Source organism: Macrotis lagotis, chromosome 1 (genome assembly GCF_037893015.1).
Source record: "Macrotis lagotis isolate mMagLag1 chromosome 1, bilby.v1.9.chrom.fasta, whole genome shotgun sequence".
Classification (NCBI taxonomy): Eukaryota; Metazoa; Chordata; class Mammalia; order Peramelemorphia; family Peramelidae; genus Macrotis; species Macrotis lagotis.
In genome coordinates this window covers 43,773,479-43,792,982 of record NC_133658.1, presented here as the reverse complement: position 1 = coordinate 43,792,982, position 19,504 = coordinate 43,773,479, and the positions used below count along the sequence as shown (strand labels likewise).

General features: G+C 39.5%; 1 protein-coding gene and 1 pseudogene across 4 annotated transcripts in view; one reads left to right on the top strand and one right to left on the bottom strand.

Annotated features, from left to right (window-relative positions):
• PDPR (pyruvate dehydrogenase phosphatase regulatory subunit) overlaps positions 1-18,975 on the top strand; it is a 39,555-nt gene extending 20,580 nt beyond the window's left edge. For all 4 annotated transcript variants that reach the window (XM_074199460.1, XM_074199463.1, XM_074199471.1 and 1 more), the window contains 5 exons: positions 286-398; positions 1,540-1,634; positions 9,039-9,128; positions 11,083-11,265; positions 11,857-18,975. In XM_074199460.1, coding sequence (XP_074055561.1) covers positions 286-398; positions 1,540-1,634; positions 9,039-9,128; positions 11,083-11,265; positions 11,857-12,261 — 886 coding nt within the window. In that variant the 3' untranslated portion in view covers positions 12,262-18,975. The remainder of the gene's footprint in view (positions 1-285; positions 399-1,539; positions 1,635-9,038; positions 9,129-11,082; positions 11,266-11,856) is intronic.
• Positions 2,457-2,959, bottom strand: LOC141496903 (selenoprotein K pseudogene; annotated as a pseudogene).
• Positions 18,976-19,504: the final 529 nt, after the last annotated feature.

The following is a 19,504-nucleotide window of genomic DNA, read 5'->3' as shown; positions in this document are numbered from 1 at the left end:
AACTGAGTCTAAGAAGAGATCACAGAAATAAATTATTAGCTATTATATATTTGGGAACTTTACCTATTTGGTGGAGATTTCCACAGCCTTGTCAGCCAGACCCCACCTTACACACAAGCTGCTTCTAGCTCTGGCTACTCTCAGGAATGTTGTAGAAGGGTTTTGGACTTGGACCAGCATTGTTTTCTCCTATGGTCTGGAGAATGGAGAGGGGTGGAATTCCTTACTACCTTCATCCAACAAAAGCATCTGATTTTGATTTTTGCTTTGGACTTTGCTTTTTAGTTTCTTCATGATTTCTCCTACTGACCAGCAGGTCCACGGCTGGGCCTGGTTCAAGAAACATATGCCTGAGAACAGCAACTTGCTTTTAGAGGATGTAACCTGGAAGTACACTGGTAAGGTGGGCTCAGGGGAAGGAGGAGGGGAGGTGAGGCAAGGTATGTTTGGCAGAGGTGCTGGTAAGCTCAACAGGGCTGGTCTGCTCATTAGCTGGAGCTCTCATGTAGTGTAAGTTCTGGTTTTAACAACTATAATGATAACTAGCTTCTATACAGTCTGTTAAAAATTGCAGTGCATGTTATCAGTATTATCTTAGTTGATCCTTCAACACCCTGGGGATGGGTGGTAGGTGCTATAAATATCTGTTCTATAGATGAGGAAACTGGGGCAGAGAGAGTCAGGTGACCTGTAAGCGTCTCATAATGATGTTATATCTGAAACTGGACTGTAATTCAGGTCTTCCTGACTCTTAAGTCTAGTGTTCTGGGCCACAATTGCCAAGGATTGAAAGGAACCTAATGGGTTTTCTGGCCATAGGGAACCAACCTCTCAAACACTCTTTTGCTGTGGTTTGTAAATGAAGGCTTAAGTTCAGCTTCTGAAAAGAATATGCCTGGATTTTTAGGTTCCCATAATGCCACCTGACAGGTATATTGCCAGGCACACTTGCCTTGTAATTTATGAATATTATTTGAAGGGCTCTTGCAAGAGGAGTGTGGCTGGGAAAAGGGCTTGCTCATATACAGCAAGAAGCATAATTGCCTCAAGGCGAAGATACCTTTAACTTTTTCTTTCTTTTGAGCATTTTCATCACCGGATTTCTCTGGAGAATCCTTCTGTTATAAGGAAGGGGACTTCCTCTTCCATATGATTGCAGAACTATTCAAGGAGGTTGGGCTTGTTCTTGTGTTGATCTCAGGGCTTTCAGTCTGGACCCAGTAGTAAGGACCTTTGGAAATACAAGTGAAAGCCCTTTTGTCAGTACAACAATCAGAAATATAAACAGTTTCTTTATCTTAAAGCTTTATGTTTCTGAATTTGATAAACAAGAATTATCCAGTGTGAAACCAAATTAACTGTGTACCTATAGCATAATGGTTGCTCTGGGAAATATTGATATTGTCAGGTATTCCATGATGTCATCTTGTAGAATGGAAGCTCCTTAAGAGGAGAAATTTTACCACAGGTAAAAATCAATCCGGAATAAACTTTTGTCATTCTTTCAAAGAGACCAAACATCTCTTCTTTTCTATTTAGCTCTCAATCTGATTGGCCCCCGTGCTATGGATGTTCTTTCTGAATTATCTTATGCCCCTATGACTCCAGACCATTTTCCATCCCTTTTTTGCAAGGTAGGTAACTGCATACTTTTTGTTTCTAAATTTATGTATCAAATTGTTTTGAGCTTTTGGTACATATTTTTCATGCAAGACTAATAGACATAGAGATGGTTTTGATTTTGAGCTAACAAGGAATCTAATAAATAACTTTTTTCTCCCTCTTTCCATATTATCCTTCTTCAGTCTTCCATGGAATTAAAAAAAATTTGACCCAAATATCTGAGTGTCAATGTTATTAACTCATTCCCACAGCAGTGAATTTAATTTATGTTCAGTCTCCAAGATTATGGCATTAGAAAATGTTTTCCTTATTTCTTTTTTTACAAGGCAGTGGGGTTAAGTGGCTTGCCCAAGGCCACATGGCTAGGTCATTATTAAGTGTCTGAGGCTGGATTTTAACTCGGGTACTCCTGACTCCAGGGCTGGTGCTCTATCCACTGTGCCACCTAGCCACCCCTGAAAATACGTTTTCCAAGATATAGTTTTCCCTTACACTGTTTCTTGCTTTTCACAGTCAGTATAAATTTTATGTATCTACATACTCATCTTCTCAGGTTAGAAATTTGTCTTTTTTTTTTTTTTTTGAAAAATGCCATGTGATTTATTCGTAAACTAAAGCAAACAATGGAACAGATTTAAGAAAATGAAAAAAAAGGCCATCCAACAGAACAATAAGTCTTTCCTGAACTTTAAAAAACTTTGTAGTGATGGTTTCCCCCTCAAATTCAGGGGCCTGATACGTTATCAAACAAGGCTGAATAAAGTCAATGCTTTGCAAGCTGAAAATATTTACTATTGGGACTCCATTTAGGCTTTTCACAAACTATACCAAAATGAGAGATAGTCAACATCTACATTTATATGATTGCAATCAGTTACACCGGATCCCACTGGGTGGGAGTTCCCAGCACAACATCATCAGTCTGTACAGTCACAGAGCAATCCTCCTTCAGACACAGAGCTCCAAGGCCAACACTTGATACTTCTCCTCTGTCCGTGGGAGGGTGTGCCTGGCAGCCTGCTCCTCAGAGCAGGCATTTACCTGCCTCATCCACTGGCCATCGGAGGAGGGCTGGGACCTTTCATGTGATTTATCCAGCCCATCTTTCTTCGAGGATTTCCAGGAGGCCCTCTTACATCATCATACCGGGAATCAGATGAACCAACATAGCCTCTTCTTTTCACATCTTGCTGAAGAAGGCTCTTGAAAAACATAATCACAAAGTCTGCGATTCCCCAAAAGAGATCTGTTATGAATGCTAAACTCCATAGTGACCGATTCCGGCTGTCTAAAACTTGTCCGTTCGAGATGTAAACCATGGCGCCTGGCCTGCCCTCCGACCTGCCTGCACCCGCTGTGCCGCACCGCCGCCTCCGGTGGTCTCCTCCCGGCTCTCGCGGCCGCGCCGGCGCCCCCTAGAAATTTGTCTTGAAGAAAAAGAAAAAATATTTACTTATTTTGGATGTTCCCTAAAAATACCACTGGTGTTTATAGTTTTTCATTTTCCTCTTTCTCAGTTTAAATTAAATGATACTACTTGTGAAGTCTTAAAGAAGACTACTTGCACTGTTTCTGAAATTAAATACACTATTTTTTTTTTATTTAAGGCAATGGGGTTCAGTGACTTGCCTAAGGTCACACAGCTAGGCAATTACTTTGTGTCTGAGGCCAGATTTGAACTCAGGTCCTCCTGACTCCAGGGCTGGTACTCTATCCATTGTGCCACCTAGCCGCCCCCTAAATACACACTTTAAATACAAATATAATGCTACTTTAATTTATGGGACTTTTTTCCTCCAAAGTACCCTGAAAGGGTGTGACTGTTAACTTAGAAGAGCGTCTACCAATGATCCAATAACTTTTGCAGAGTGGATCTTTAAGGTCAGTGCCTATTCATATAGGGAATAGCAAGACTAATGCACAAATAGCAAAATACCAAGAAGTGCAAATGATGTGATTGGCTACCTTGAGAAATAGAACATCCAAGAGCATGGGGTAGGCTCTATCCCTATATGCTTGGATAAACTAATGATCACAGAGGTGGTGTGAGGTGGTCTAGTTAACATTGGGCATCTTTTTAGGAAAGGAGAATTGAACTTTGTGGTCAGAAAATAGCTACTTCTTTTGGGTGAATGAATGGGGATTTTCACCCACTGATTTGTCTTCCTATTGCTACAAGGGGATTGACTCATGACAGGGACAATAGGAATTTACCAATATTTGACTATACTTCTAAATGGAAACGCATAGATATTTTTGGAGGAAGGAGTTTTACGAAGCAGTGGGGTTAAGTGACTTTCCCAAGATCACACAGCTAAATAATTATTAAGTGTCTGAGGTTAGATTTGAACTCAGATCCTCCTGACTCCATGGCCAGTGCTGTATCCACTGTGCTACCTAACTGCCCCAAAACTAAAAAACCCCTCTGTTAACCTGTGATCATTCTATAAATGTCTAAGACAGGACTGTCCAAAATGTGGCCTGCAATATGATTTTATGCAGACCACCTGTGGGTTTTAATTTTCATGAGCAAAAAAGATAAAATAATATGCATATTAGATTTTTTAAATTCCATCACTAATAAATAATCTTGTCAATGTTAATTTTCTTAGGTGTTTTTAAACAGTATTACAGATGGAACATAGCACATGGAGTTTTCAGTCAATCTGTGGGATGTGTTCCTGTCTGTGTGATGCAGACTAGTCAGTAGCACCTACCTTTATACTCTCCTGTTGTTGCTTTGTGTTTGCTTTTGCACTTAGCACCTTCACCGGTCATATTATTGATGTGCATTCCCCCACTTTCTAAGAAGTTATGAGGCAACCTTTTTATATCCAAGAACCTTTACTCCAGAGCCCTCATATAGCACTATGTCTGCTAAACACAGACTGCATTTTTTATTGTGGTGTGGCCCCTGAATAATTATTTTATTTTAATGTGACCTTAAAATAATCTAAGATTGGGAAGCCCTGGTCTAGGATTAGACTTTAGGTACATAAAAGAAGGGCAACTAGATGGCATGGTGGAGAAAGCACTAGATCTGGAGTCCAGAAGACCTGTTCAAATCCAGCTCCAGATACTAGTAATGTGATCCCAGGCAAGTCACATTACTCTGTTTGCCTCAGTTTCCTCATCTGTAAAACGAACTGGAGAAATGGCAAACCACTCTAGCATCTTTGCCAAGAAAACCCTAAAAGGAGTTATGAGTCAGATATGACCAAGAAATTATTGAACAACAAAAATGCCACTATTCAAAAATTAATGTCTCTTAAAATTTGTTTTTAAAAAATCTGATGGGACTTTTTTTTTCTTGTCTTTCCCACCCCTCTTACCCATTCTGAATTTTAGTCAAAATCTCCTTGGTGGTAGCTTCTTTTTCATTTATTCATTCATTTATTCTTTTATTTATTTGCCCCTTAATTTTTCCCTTAATCCCCCCCCCCTCCAAGGCAGTTAGTCTGTTAGTCTTGACACTGTTTCCATGGTATGCATTGATCTAAGTAAAATGTGATGAGAGAGAAATCATATCTTTAAGGAAGAAAGTAAAGTATAAGAGAAACAAAGTTACATAATAAGACTCCAGGTTTTTTTTTTAAATTAAAGGTCTTTGGTCTGTTCAATAGGTGGGTCTTAACAATCTTTTCAAATTAAGCCTCTACAACTTTGTCTATTTGCAAATGATTCATAACACAGTTGTTCTGTGTTGGTTCATTCATTATCAAGTCACTTCTTCAAAAACCTGCCCTTCTCTTGAGAGGGTCAGTTTGAGGTTTATCTTTATCTTGGAACTTGGTTAAATTCACAGTTAGTTAGCAAAGTCTTTTTTTTGCTTGTTCTGCCTTGGTCTGATTTTCAAGTACTTTGTCAAGCTTCTTGTGTCTTGGTTCTGTGGGACTGTAATTGCTGTCACTATTGACATAATCCTTCCTGTTCTTCCATGAAGCCTCAGCAAATACCTTTAGGGCTTTTTCCCCAACACCTAGATTGAGGAGGTGAGTCTAAGCTTACATTTCATCACCTACTGAGATGCCTTGACTTCTAAATGGTCATTTTGTATCCTTTGATCAAATGAATATTCTGCTTTTTTAGCAGATATATTGAAAGTACTCCAAAACTTGCTAAATTGACAGACCTTCTAAATTGAAGTAGGTAGTCTTGAAATAATTTGAAAGTCCATTTCTGAAAGGGATTATATGACCTTCAAATAAGTGTTGAAAACCCTAAGTGGTTGTCTCAGCTTTCAAGGAAATGCAGTTGAAAATTGTTTACTATTAGTAATAAATAGACTACTTCATAGCTGCTTTATTGGAAGGAGGGACCAGCCAGGTTTTCTATAGATAGGAAAAACATTTATGTTCGTTTTCTTAAGGAAGCTGTTTGCCTTCAGTCTTCCAGGTTTTTCTGCCTTCTTAATAGGAGCAATAACTTAACTGCTTTCTGATGAAATAGTTGGCAGTTCTGGGAATCAGTTAGGGTTCCTTAGCTTCTGTAAACACTGTTAAAAAACTAGGAGTCAGGTCTCTAATGCTATGATAGAAGCTAATTTGGGTGTCTACAGTAGTTCCTTTGTGCAGCATAGGTATAGGATCTGTCTGCAAAGTCATCCTGTCTTTTCGAGAGCTTGGAGTAGAGAGGAGAGTCATCTTTGAATCCTGTAGATTTTATGAAGTGAATATAGTTTTGGTATACTGCTCTCTCTAACTAAAAAAAGAGGTATCCCTTGATAAAATGTCTTCCCAGTGTCCGCTGGTCTCAGTCTCCTGAAAAGTCAACAGGATACAAACAAGATGGTGCCATAAGAATGCATCCAGGCAGCCAGAAATGCAAATAAGGTTGTCGGTTCCCTTGAGAAACAGAGTATCCAAGAATAAGGGAGAGGGTGATCTTACTACACTTTGTCCTGATATATTATTATTTCTGATATTCAGAAAGGATGTTATCAAACTTGAAAGTGCCCTTTAGAGGAGAACAACCAAGTTGGGAGAGGGATTTTAGAGACTATACCATTAGAGGATTGATTTGTTGACTTAACTAAGAATATTTAATGCAGAAGAGACTTGGGGAAAAAAATTCCATAAGTGCCCTCAAAGGTGGAGGAGGGGAATCAGACTTTCCTCTTTGGTCTCCAAAGGTAGAATAAAGAGCAATGTTAAAAGTTACTAGATAAATTTTATGTCAGTTCAAGGAAAAACTTGCTAACAATTAGAATTGTCCAAGAAGGGATCATTATTTTGGGAAGTAGTGGATTAATTTTTCCTGGAGATCTTCAAGCAGTTACTAGATGATGAATTGGTGACTTACAAAAGTATGGAAGAAAAAGTCTGCATATCAGAGATTATTTCTGCTTGGAGAAAGGTCAAATCTGGCAAGGTTCTTTGGAATTTTCTCTAGCCTCAGGTGTTTCCATTTGCATTTTATAGTTATTCTGGGACAAAAGACAAACTTCTACAACAGGATGAAAAAAAGCACATAGTTTAATTTGGAGGCTTTTGATTTGCTTCAACAGAAAAAGAGTAATGTCTGTCCATCATTGGTGAGATTTCTGTTCAAATCCAATAATTAACTCCCTTCTTAACTATTCCTTTTAATTTGTAAAGGGTGAACCAAACTAATCTTAGTTTCAAGAGTTCAGCTGAATTCAATTGAGTCTTCTCTTCAAGGATAACTAGGTTTTCCATTTGGGTGAGCTCAAGGCTTATAGATTGCAGTTCTGTCCAAGTATTATTTCTTAATATTTCATAACACATCTGGGTCCCTAGTGCTAAATGCTTACCAACCCTTAGTAATTCACTTGCCAGTAGAGTGCACAAAAGACTCTCTCAAGACCTATATATTTAGACCTAATCTTTGTCCATATTACCAGTGGTCTGATGGACATCTCTAACTTGAAAGGCTCTCATAGACATCTCAAATTTAACATATCCTCCCCCCCAAAATTTCTTCTCTGACAACTAATCACAACCTTTGAGGACAGTCATCTTTGACTCCTTCCTGCCAATATTCAATCCGAGGCCAAGTCTTATCAATTCTTTAGATCTGTCCTTTTGTCTGCATTCACTTGACTCCTTTGGTCTAATATAGCAGCCTGAGGACACTCCTGTCTTCCAACTCCTCTTCTCTCTAATTCATATTTCACAGAACCACCAAAGGGATCTTCCTCATCGAGGAAGTTGAGTCAAGCCACTGCCATAAAGCTTCAGTGTTTCTAGGAGGCCTTGAGGATATAATCTGGGACCCACCTCACTTTGCAGACTTAATTTGTAAATAGCTCCTTTCAAGCACTCTCTTCTAGTCAGATTGGTCTTCTGATTGTTTGCTGTACTCAGTCAGCCCTCTCCCTTTCTCATTCCTGGACTCCATCACTCTTCATTAGGCTTAACCCAGGTTCTGTGAAACCTTCCTTGATCTTTCCAGTATGTTTCTGTGTATGTATGTATATGTATATATATGTGTGTGTGTGTTTGTGTGTGTGTGTGTATGTATATATATATATGCATATGAAATTTTCCTTTTAAAATTACATTTACTTATATGAGTAAATATATTTCCCCCATCAAATAGATCATAAGAATCTTTTTAAAAATTAAAAAAAATTTTCCAGTTACATTTATCCTTTTGCAAGCTTTTGAGTTCCACTTTTTTTTTTTTGCCATCTTCCTTCCTTCCCTCCTCCCCATGGTAGTGAGGAATCTGATATAGGTTGTGCATATATATATATATATATGTATATATATATATATATACACACGGTGGTGTTTAACCTATTTCCTTGTTAGTCATGTTGTGAAAGAGGAATTAGAACTAAGGGGGAAAATAAACCACGAGGACAAAGAAAAAACATAAAAGAAGTTTTAAAAAGTAAACACATTATGCTTTGCTCTGTGTCCAGAGTCCATGGCTTTTTCTCTGGATGTGGATAGCATTTTCCATAGCAAGTTTTTTAGGATTGTCCTTGATCACTAAACTTCTGAGAGGAGCTGCATTTATCATAGTTGAGCATCTCACAAAATTGCTATTAGTGTGTACAATGTTTTGCTCTGTTAAGAACATAAGAATCTTGAGGGCAAGAACTATCTTTTCTGTATTTAAATCAAAGTCAGTGCCTAAAAGAAAGATGATTCAGTACTTCAAGGACTTGTGATTTGCAGGATAGTATAAATAGTGAGGGACTTGACAAATATTTGTTGAATTAAATTGATGTACCTGATGAGCCAAAAGAACTGAAAGAGACTTGTTTTTTTGGGGGGGTTCCAATAGACTGGAAAAAGGGAGCCCAGAGATGAAGTAATATCCTTTTCATTATAGTAAGTATTTCTTAGGTTTAAAGTTAATGAATGATCTTTGCCTAGTAGGGACCCTGAATGCTTCCCATAATATTCTGTTCCTAACTTCTTCCTTTGCCTTGGTTTCTACAGGAGATGAGTGTGGGTTATGCAAATGGAATCAGAGTGATGAGTATGACTCACACAGGAGAACCTGGATTTATGCTTTATATTCCTATAGAGGTAAGAGAGTTATGACAGTTTCTAGAGTTAACCAAAAATGTGGTTGTTGGTGATTGGTTCAAATTATTCTTAACAGGGGTGGCTAGGTGGTGTAGTGGATAAAGCACCCGCCCTGGAGTCAGGAGTACCTGGGTTCAAATCCGGTCTCAGACACTTAATGATGACCTAGCTGTGTGGCCTTGGGCAAGCCACTTAACCCCATTGGCCTTGCAAAAACCTAAAAAAGAAAAAAAAACAAATTATTCTTAACAAGCCACCCATATGGTTGGTGATTGTTACTGCAGGCAGAATTTAAGGCAGTTTTTTTTAAAATGAAGTTAGCCACTTATTTGTATTCTTGTATTCTCTTTCTCTATATCTAGTACTGAGTTCAGTGTGCTGGTAGTCTAAACCAGGGCAGGGGCAGTTTGAGTGATGCAAACAAAACTGTATCGCCTCCTGTTCAACTAATTTTCCTGGTTGACATCTAGTAATCTAAATTTGCTTCTAGATTAGAGACACTTAAGCATATTTGAATTAATTGCTGAGTAACAGTTTCTGAAATCAACTTTTAAAGAAATGAATGTTTGAAAAAAGCATTTATTATGTATTTACTCTGAGCCAGAACTACAGAGTTAGTAAAGCACATACAATTGCTGCCCCAAATGAGCTATATTCTAATGGATGAACTCATACCCAGAGGGGACTAGTGACTTGGAAGGACTCTTGTTTGGAGAGTTACTGGAATAATGAGTGGGACTTTGGGAAAGCTGATGGATACACTCCATCCAGGAGCCAAGCCATTTGATCCTAGTTCCTAAATTTAGGGAGGGAGGGAGCAAAGGGTACTTGCTAGGGGGCAAATGGTTGGTAACGAAGAGGAAGAGACCCGAGAGCAGCGTTTTAAAGAAACCTGCCTGGGACTTTGCCTGGATGGTACCAGTCCAGGATGAGGTCAACTTTATATATATATTTTTTAGGTTTTTTCTAAGACAAATGGGGTTAAGTGGCTTGCCCAAGGCCACACAGCTAGGTCATCATTAAGTGTCTGAGACCGCATTTGAATCCAGGTACTCCTGACTCCAGGGTTGGTGCTTTATCCACTGTGCCACCTAGCTGTCCCTAGGACAAAGTCAAGAATAATTTATTCACCTTTTAAAATGAAAATTTATGTGGAGAAATTAGAGATTGACTTCACAGTTTTTCTTTTGATTATTTCATGCTCCCCCAGTTTATTATTATTGGTGTCTGTGTGAGATTAGATCCTTTTACACAGACCTAGAGTTGTCCAGAACATGGCTCATTTTATCAAAAGAAACAGAATATGGGGAGAGAGATGAAAATGATGAGGAGTAACTTGAGAAGTGGTGAGAGTTATATAATTTAGAATAGAATGAAAATTGTGAAAGATAGAGTGGGCCCTTTTATAAGTAATAGTGATAGAAATTCTGTCTTTAAGCTATAAGTATATTTGCTTAACAAGTATTTACTAAAGATTTTTGCATAACACTATTTGGTAGTTTGGAGGGGACAACAGAAGTAAAAAAAAAATTCCCTTTCCTCCAGGATCTTACTGTTTAAGTTGGAAGAACAGTATCCTAGTGTCTTGGGTTTCTATTAAAGATACAAAATGTATTTAATGTTTCCAAATGCAAATCTTGAAATTTTATTTGTCCTTCTAGCCTGTCAGCTGATGGGATAATGGGACATTTTAAAATTGTCTTTTGAGGAAGCTAGGAGTCTATTAACAGGATAGGGTAGCCAGGTAAAATTTATGTTTTTAAGAAGGGGAATAAGTGATCCCATACAGTTTGGACTTTACCCAATTGGTTTTGACCTGGAAGGAACCTTGAGAACTATTGGTTGTGTATTTGAGCAAGAAAGAGGACTTGCAAACCCTATGTCCTGGTCTCATTATTCATCAGTTTTAATTCCTTAAAATTCAACAGCAAACTCCATTTCTCTCTCCTTATAGTATGCCCTGCATGTATACAATGAGGTGATGAGTGTTGGGCAAAAATATGGAATCCGAAATGCTGGATATTATGCTCTCCGAAGTCTTCGCATCGAGAAATTTTTTGCCTTTTGGGGTCAGGACTTGAACGCTTTCACAACACCCCTAGAGTGTGGACGAGAATTTCGAGTGAAATTGGATAAGGTACTACATGTATATGACCAGATCCCAGTCCCTGAGTGATGCTGCTGATCAGATCATTGAGAAATGCCAGATAGGTAGCAATGGGTAGATAATTATGAATATGATGTCCTTGGATTGAAAATTTTTTTTCCATAGTATAAAAAATTGTTAATTAGAAAATGCAAAACATCTAGAAAATTCTTGTTCTGATGCTGTAGTTGGGAAACTTTGGATTTGAGTGCTTTTCTGAATGCTATGATAATTATGGGATTAGCATTGTCATCTTAATACTTGTCCCACAGTTAGCTTCCTATTGTCCCAAATGTTTTGGCCATCTAGTTTTTTTTTAATTTAATGCTAGTTTGTCTTAAGATGGAAGTCTTATTTAAACATTTTAAGAAAATGTTTTTTGGGGATACTATTAACATTGTGAATGTGGCTCATACAAGGTAGTGTACTTTTACTGCTACTATAAATATAAAGCAATCACCAAAAAAGCTTTGAGGGTGGTATTGTGGTGTATTGAGATCAAAGACTCTTCCCTTAGTGCTTTTTCTCAAGATCAAATGATGTTGACCTACTCAGTTAAGTCCTGAATCTTTTCTTTACCAGGGAACGGATTTTATTGGTCGGGATGCTCTGTTGCAGCAGAGGCAGAATGGAGTCTACAAACGCTTCACTATGTTCATCCTTGAAGATCACGACACAGACCTAGACCTCTGGCCCTGGTGGGGGGAGCCCATTTATCGGAATGGGCAGTATGTTGGCATGACCACCAGCAGTGCCTATAGCTACACTCTGGAGCGCCATGTCTGTCTTGGCTTTGTGCACAATTTTGATCAGGAGTCTGGCGAGAATCTCTTGGTGACTCCTGACTTCATTAATCGTGGGGAATATGAGATTGACATCGCGGGGCAGCGCTTCCAGGCTAAGGCCAAACTGTACCCGTTCAGTTCTCTCTTTACTTACAAACGGCGCAAGGATGAGATAGAAATGAGTGATTTCCAGGGAAAGTAATGCTGGCAGGGAAGCCTGTCACTTCCCTTCTCACACTAGGACTTCCCACTAGGATCATCTTGCCAGCTCTTTCCTCCTTCCTACTTTGTTTCCTTTTCTTTTTACCATTTCTTAAATATGAAGGTTATTTTCAAAATCTTGGGACTGTTTGAAACTTAGGCTTTTTTTTTTCATCTTTCCTAAGTATCCAATCCAGTACTTTCTCCCCTTCCTTTCGGTACCCCTCTCTCTCCCCCAAAAACTCTTTATGTTGGTAGATGGCATGTGGTACATTGACAGGCTGAATAGGTGTAAATATCCATTCAGCAGAAATAGTTGCACCCTTGTAGCTGCCCTTTTAAAGGGTGGCAGTCTGATTCCAAGTATTTTGCTCTCTCCATGCCACCTACAACCAAGAACAGCTGGTATTTACCACCCTTTACTTTAGAGTTCATCTTCTCACTCTGCTTGGGCATTCTACAGACCACTTTCAGAGGAGTGGCCAGATATCATCCTTATTAGGGCTACATCCAGACAGTGGCTTGAGGAGGTTCTCCTCTTAGGGAATTCATTGGGGGACACTCTGATTTACATTTTCCTCATGTACATTGTGCAGAGGGGTTTGGTGCAATGACACACTGAGCAATAGAGCGATTAGCTACCTCATTGGTGTGAGACCCTTGTTGCAGTGGTATCAGAGAGCTGTCTCTAACTTGGTCTTTGGGCTTGTGCTCTTCCCCCCCCCCCCCCCCCAGGAGCAATTGAAGAGGTTTGATCATTGGATCCTCCAGCTGGGAAAACCTTAGCCATATCCTTCTGTTTGCTTGTCAGGTGCCTCTTTGTTAGGTGAACATCAGAGTGATGCATTGCTCAGAGGGAAACACTGGCCACAGCCTAGGGATGGCCTCCCTTCAGTGATGTGATTTCTCATCAAGGAGGCTGTTTTTCTTTCACAAGTCTGCCCCCGCCCCCCATTTTTTTCTTTTCTCCAGGTGTGCTGCACTTCCTTTGTAACCAGTTCTGCCTCCTTGACCTGTCTGTAGTAGGCATATAAACTTCTGATCTTTTGAGAGAAAAGCAGCTGGAATGATTTTTAAGTCCAGTTGGAACTGGCCTAGATGAGTAATGTTTGCCAGTAATGTTTGATCCTTTTAGCTCCATTAAAGAGGGAAGCATTCTCTCTTATAACTCAATTCATGTGGGCCTTGAGCCTGGCTTCCCATTCTCTTTTCCCTCTAGGGAATTACTCTATTATCCATGTATTTTTTTTTTATTTCTACTCCTCCTTACCCACTGAAAAGGAAAATTAGTTTCAGTTTTTTGATTTGCTTTGTTTTTTTCAGAGACAAACTTACTAAGGTAAAAGTGTGACTTTGCCCATTTTTTTAGTGGAATATTTCTTTGACCTGGTAGTGAAGCTCCCAGATTGCATCAAAGTGCCATGATATATAGCCCCTTAACTTGATTTTTTCCCCCCTAATTAAAGCCGCTAAAGCCAAGGAATAAAGAGCTAGTACAGATGATTGTTTTCCTATTTACAGTCCCTCCCTGTCTCCAAAGCAGGAGATCTAAGTTCTGTCAGAACTTGAGAGAATTAGGTTTGGCTTATCTTTGGAATCTCCTTTTCCTTACTTTTCTGAACTTCTGGGTTTTTGCACTGTAATTGCTTACTAATCTGTCCAGGTCACCTCTTTAATAACACAAATTATTTAGGCTTGTTTTTTCTTGAGCTCTTGTTCATTTATTAAAAAGGGAGAATGTGGATAATGTTCGACTTGAAGGTGAAACTAATTTGTGATTTAGATAACTTGCTAGCAACCTCCTGAGGAAGTTTGTTTTTCTTGTCATCTTTACTGAGTGGGGTCCATAGTCTCCTTGACAGTTCTTTTATTTAGACTCTTTTTGCCTCTTGTTGTCTTTTGTTTTGAGTCCAAGATTTGACGTTTCTGTTATGCTTAGCATTCTACATAGTGCTCTTGACTGAATCAAGGCTGGGAAAAAGGGAGAAGGGAAATGTCTCCCAGTCAAAGAACAAAGTGTTGGATAGAACTGTTAAGAAAAACTTTCAAGACTAGAGTTTGAGAGTTAGAAGGAAGGTAGAGGAACAAACATGAGTAGAGGAAGTTTTCTGTTGTGAGGTTCCAAAGGCCAGGCAGGGTATGTTTTGTTTGGTCTTGAAGTTAGTACCACTGGATGTGGATAAGGTGCTTCTACTCTATGGGGATTTTGCACTAAACTAAGTTCTTCCTTTGTAAATAGAAATTTGGACTTTACAGGGTTTTATGCACAGATATCTCTCTTCTCTAAGAGAAGCTCCTCCTCCCATCCCAAACCCTTACCCCTTCCCAGCAGGGGCAGATAAAGCTTAACAGTTGCATTACAACATTGAATCATTGCTTAGAAAGAAATAGAAAAGAGGCAATTATAAAATCATTTGAAAAACATTCAGCTAGAAATTTAACTGGCAGAAAAGATACTTGACTTTCTTGTATTTTAGTTATTTCTCTTCACATCCCTGGGACAGGAAGACATTGTTTCCCCTTCTCACAGATAAGAAATCCAAGTAGGGGAGAAACCAGTATGGACCATCCAGGACTCCCAGGCTGGTGTATTTGTCTCTAAAATCAAAACATTTCTTTTCATTCGGAAGGAAGGTTTAACCTGCCTGTGGACAGCATCTCATTTGAAAAGATTATTCTTCAGTAATTTGAGATTTTTGCTTTGTCCAGATACAGGAAAGGTTTCTTAAGGAGTGAGATCTGAAATGTTTGTTCACTTTGAGTTCAGGTTTTCTTTGGAGCAGATTCAGGGTAAGGAGTAGCCAATTTGATCCATTCATTTCAGAACATTTCAGAGCTCCTAGGGGATAAAAAGACCTTGTGTGAATGGGCAAAGCAAAGCAAACTGTTAATGTCCTCATGTTGGGTAATGTTTTTTCCCTTCCCCCAAGGCATGTATAACCACCCAACATCTCATCCTAGCCATCCAGTCAGATTGTTCCTGTCTTAGGGTATTTGTGGGATATTTGTGCTTTCTGTGGAAGAAGAGATTTCAGTACAACTCTTGAATTGACAGGCCATTCTCCAGAAACAGCAAATTCATTTCAACATATCCCTTCAGTTTGGATGGTCCCGTCATTCTTTTTAATCTGCATTCTTGGAAATATACCTATATCTGTTCTCTTTTGTTTTGGTCTTAGGTGTAGAAAACATTTTGGTCTCATGGGAACACTCTCTGTTGGATATCTTCTGTGATCCTCCCTAGAAAACAACTAATAAGTACTTTCCATTTGGATCTGTTTTCTTATTGTGGCAAAAGTCATTTGTCTTTTGGGAATTTGAACTTCAGCCAGAGGATATAAAGTTTGCTTGACAGATTCCTCCCGCTATGCTAAAGAGGCACTGGGGTTAAGGAATTCAGAATACTTATTAATGTAGAAAGCTTTGAAAAGACAAAATACTTTAATGTGATTAACAGTTAATTATATTCACTTAATATTATTTTAATTACTTATCACAAACATTGAATTGAATATTGCTAATTTCAGTAAATCAGTCTCTTGATGGATGATGGGAAGGGTTTAAGGAAAACAAATTGTTTCATCTTTTCTGAATGGTTCAGTTGCTCTCAGTATTCCAGATTGTAGACCAAAAATGCAATATGATAACAAAATTAAGTCTCTGCAGTAGAAACTCTCCTTCCAAGAGCATCAAATTTTAGTCACTCTCAGGAGGAAAGTCTTTGCCTGTTGCCTTAGTGCAGAAGCTAGTGCATCATTTATAGCTTCATATTTCAGAAACACATGGAATAATTTTACAGTGGAAATGAGCACCTAGAAAAAAAAGTCTCAGAATTTAACAATAAATAATGTTTGTGACCCATACTTAAATCATCACTAAATGCTTACTTCAATTGTGGTGAAGAGAGAACAATGAATTTGTAAACTGGATTAAGGTCTCTAAGCTAGTTTGGGTTTCTTCTACGGAAATGAAGCCAAATTCTTCGAATTGCAGTGTTGAATATCTAAAAGAACTGGGTGTCTGTGTCCCATAATCAGTAATTACAAATGGTCTCAAGTATTCCACACTTTTATTCTACTATATTATAAAAATGAACTTTCAAGATTGATGAATCTGAAAGTATCTCAGCTTTCTAGTCGTTGGACACTATTAAATCTTTAATTGTTAAAAAAAACCCAAAACATCAAAATTGCTGTACCAGATTGAAGGTTTACACTTGTGCAATGATAACCCCTTGTTTTCTGTGCGGAAGACATTGACCATGTATCCTCCAGAAGGTTACATTTATCTAAACAAAATTGGAATTATATTCTAAGTCTGTATTTGCAAACTTTTAGCACCCCATACTCCTTAACTTTTTTTCTTAAATATTTTTGAGTGGTCACAATTGGTGAATTGGTTTCCATTTAGCTATTACTTTAAGATAGTTCTTTGGGGCGGCTAGGTGGATAGAGCACCGGCGGGTACCTGAGTTCAAATCCGGCCTCAAACACTTAATAATTACCTAGCTGTGTGGCCTTGGGCAAGCCACTTAACCCTATTTGCCTTGCAAAAACCTAAAAAAAAAAAAAAAGAGTTCTTCCCTAACCCCCACCCTTTCCCCCTCTCAGCACAAAGATTCTAGGGGCATTTGCCCTTCCCTTCCAATTATAAATCATAAGAAGAAATTTGGCTTGCCTATTAAGGATCATCACCTTTATTAATTCTGGGCAGGGGACTGGGAAATAATTTTATTTCTGGTTAGCATCGTTTTTTATTGAGTATGTAATTTCTCAGGAATGTTTTGAAGAAACAACACTACCTTGAACTTAGAGAGCTGTACTAGAGACCCAGAGTGAACTTTATTATATCAAAACTATATTAATCCAAAGGAATAAGTACCATTTGATGATATAATTCTGAAATTGGCATAACAGGTGCCTTTATTCAGAAGAACACATCCAAGTAGTTTAAATTTTGTATCCCACTGGGCTACTTGAAGGGAATTGTCATGTTTTTTACCCAGAAAATGCTGCTTTATTTATTGTCCTGTCTTGTTACACAAAGGGAAGGACCTGTGACCAGGTAGTAGGTGAGAAAGGTAGAACTCTTAGAGAACTTTTCTGAACTTTTATTTTTCCTTAAGTTAGTCAGTTGAGGGGCAGCTGGGTGGTACAGTAGATAGAGCACTGGCCCTGGAGTCAAGAGGACCTGAGTTCAAATCCAGCCTCAGACACTTAATAATGACCTAGCTGTGTGACCTTGGGCAAGCCACTTAACCCCATTGCCTTGCAAAACCTAAAAAAATAGCCAGTTGGTTCTGCTAGACTTGGGATGGTGGCTGTCCTCCTCCTTGACCATAAATCTTAAGGACTTTGGCAGTTCCCCTAAATGGTGCGACTCTTAAGGATGACTTCGTCAACAGTAATGTCTTGGTCCCATCTCCACTCTTCCCCCAGCATGTAGAATACAGCCTTCCAGTCGAGTAGAAGCAGGTAAGTTTTCTCAGCAGTAAGGCCTATGTACTTTTGGAGTCCACAAGAGACCCGAGGGATACTTCTGATGATGTTGACGCTACTACTTTGCGTAGTCATCTTGTTGGCTAAATGAGACACATCTAGAGCAACTTTACTTTTCCTCTGAACATCTCTGCGTTTTATTCTTCAACTTTCTCCTGTCTCCTAAGGAGAGAGCTGACCCTGTTAGAAGAGCCAGCCACTGTCTGCAGACAAGTATGAGAGCGCAGAAGGCTTGAGCTCTTGTCACCATTTTCTGTATATTGTCATTAATAGAAAGGGTATCTGCCATTTAAACAGTTCTCTCTCAAAGTCAGTGTATGATATGGAGACTCCCATAGGCAGGAAAGCACTATCTAGCCCCTCACCCACCATTGTCTACCGCTGCAACAGATAAAGGATAAAATGAGTTTTGAAATCTGCTGCCCATCTTGTTATAAAATTCAGTAAATAAGGAACCTTCTGTGGTTCTTCAGAACCCCTGCCCCTCCACTTGGGCCCTTGGTTTAAGGTGCTAAAATCACTAGACTCGCTTTGCTTCCTTTGGGTAGTCAGTTTTGGCTGGCCTTTCCTCCGTCGAGCACCAGAACTCCCTTCGTGTAGTCTGTCATTGGGCAAAGTCAGGTCCCTCCTTGTACAACTGTGATTGTCCCTGCATTTTATTATTCAGCTTTGTCCTCCTCAGGACAGGGCTGACCCTGTTACAAGAACCAGAGCGCAGAAAGCTTGCGCTCCTGTTGCCATTTTCTAGTGCCTTACACAGCTGGGGAGGCAGCCAGCACAGAAACCCCACTTGAGTCTTCATGCACCTTCTCGTAGCCAGGCCTCTCTCCATAGCAGGACAAGGAAGCTCTCCTTGGATTGTTCCAGAACATTGTTTTGGGAACACAGTCCTGGCTTTTTCACTGAACCTTGGTCTGTATAAGATGCCTCTGTAATTAGCAAGTCTCAGAACCTCTGGTGCTTATGTCGAAGCCCAGCTGGGCCCGTCGGGTTGGGGGTGAGGATGAAGCCTGAACACCTGGTCCTTTAGCCCGCTGCGTGTGGGGCCCCATTGGTGGGTGGCCAGTAGTCACCAGGACGGGCCCCTGCTCTCCACCAAGCTGGGTTAGCTGAACGCCGCACTGGGTTTATATGGAGCTGTATTTCAATTAAGACCTTTTGTTCTGTCCACATATCATGACCTTTCTTTTTAAATAAACGGACATTTGATTTCTCTAGCCTAGCACCTTGTGGAATGTTCTTTGTGTGTAGCACAGGTAATTCTAGGCCTCCAGGTATGTGTTAATGTGACGTGTCCGTGTTATTGCTGTAAATAGGAAGAGCCAACATCATCCTTGTCTGATGCCTCTTCCTAAAGGGACCCTCTGGGTTCTTAGAGATGTGGAGCAGATGCAGAATCAGAAGTCCTCAGTTTGGATCCTGTCTTACTGGTCAAAGAACTGAACCCCTCTGTGGGGCTCAATGGGGAGAAAAATACCTGCTTTACAAGATTGTTTTAAGGATCTAATGAGATGCCTTGAAACATTCTATAAATACCAGTAGGTTTTGGCTGTGCCAGTGGGCCCCAGGCTCTGGAAATTCCATCAAGTTGGGAAAGCACACAGACTGTCCAGCTGTACTGTCCAAAATCCCCACCATGTTGAGTGGAGGTTGTAACCAAGGGTGTTGAATCCCCGAAGGATGGTCCCAGATAGGCCCTAGCCCCAGAATTGCCAATCACCAGTTGCAGGTCCTCACTCCTTTTGC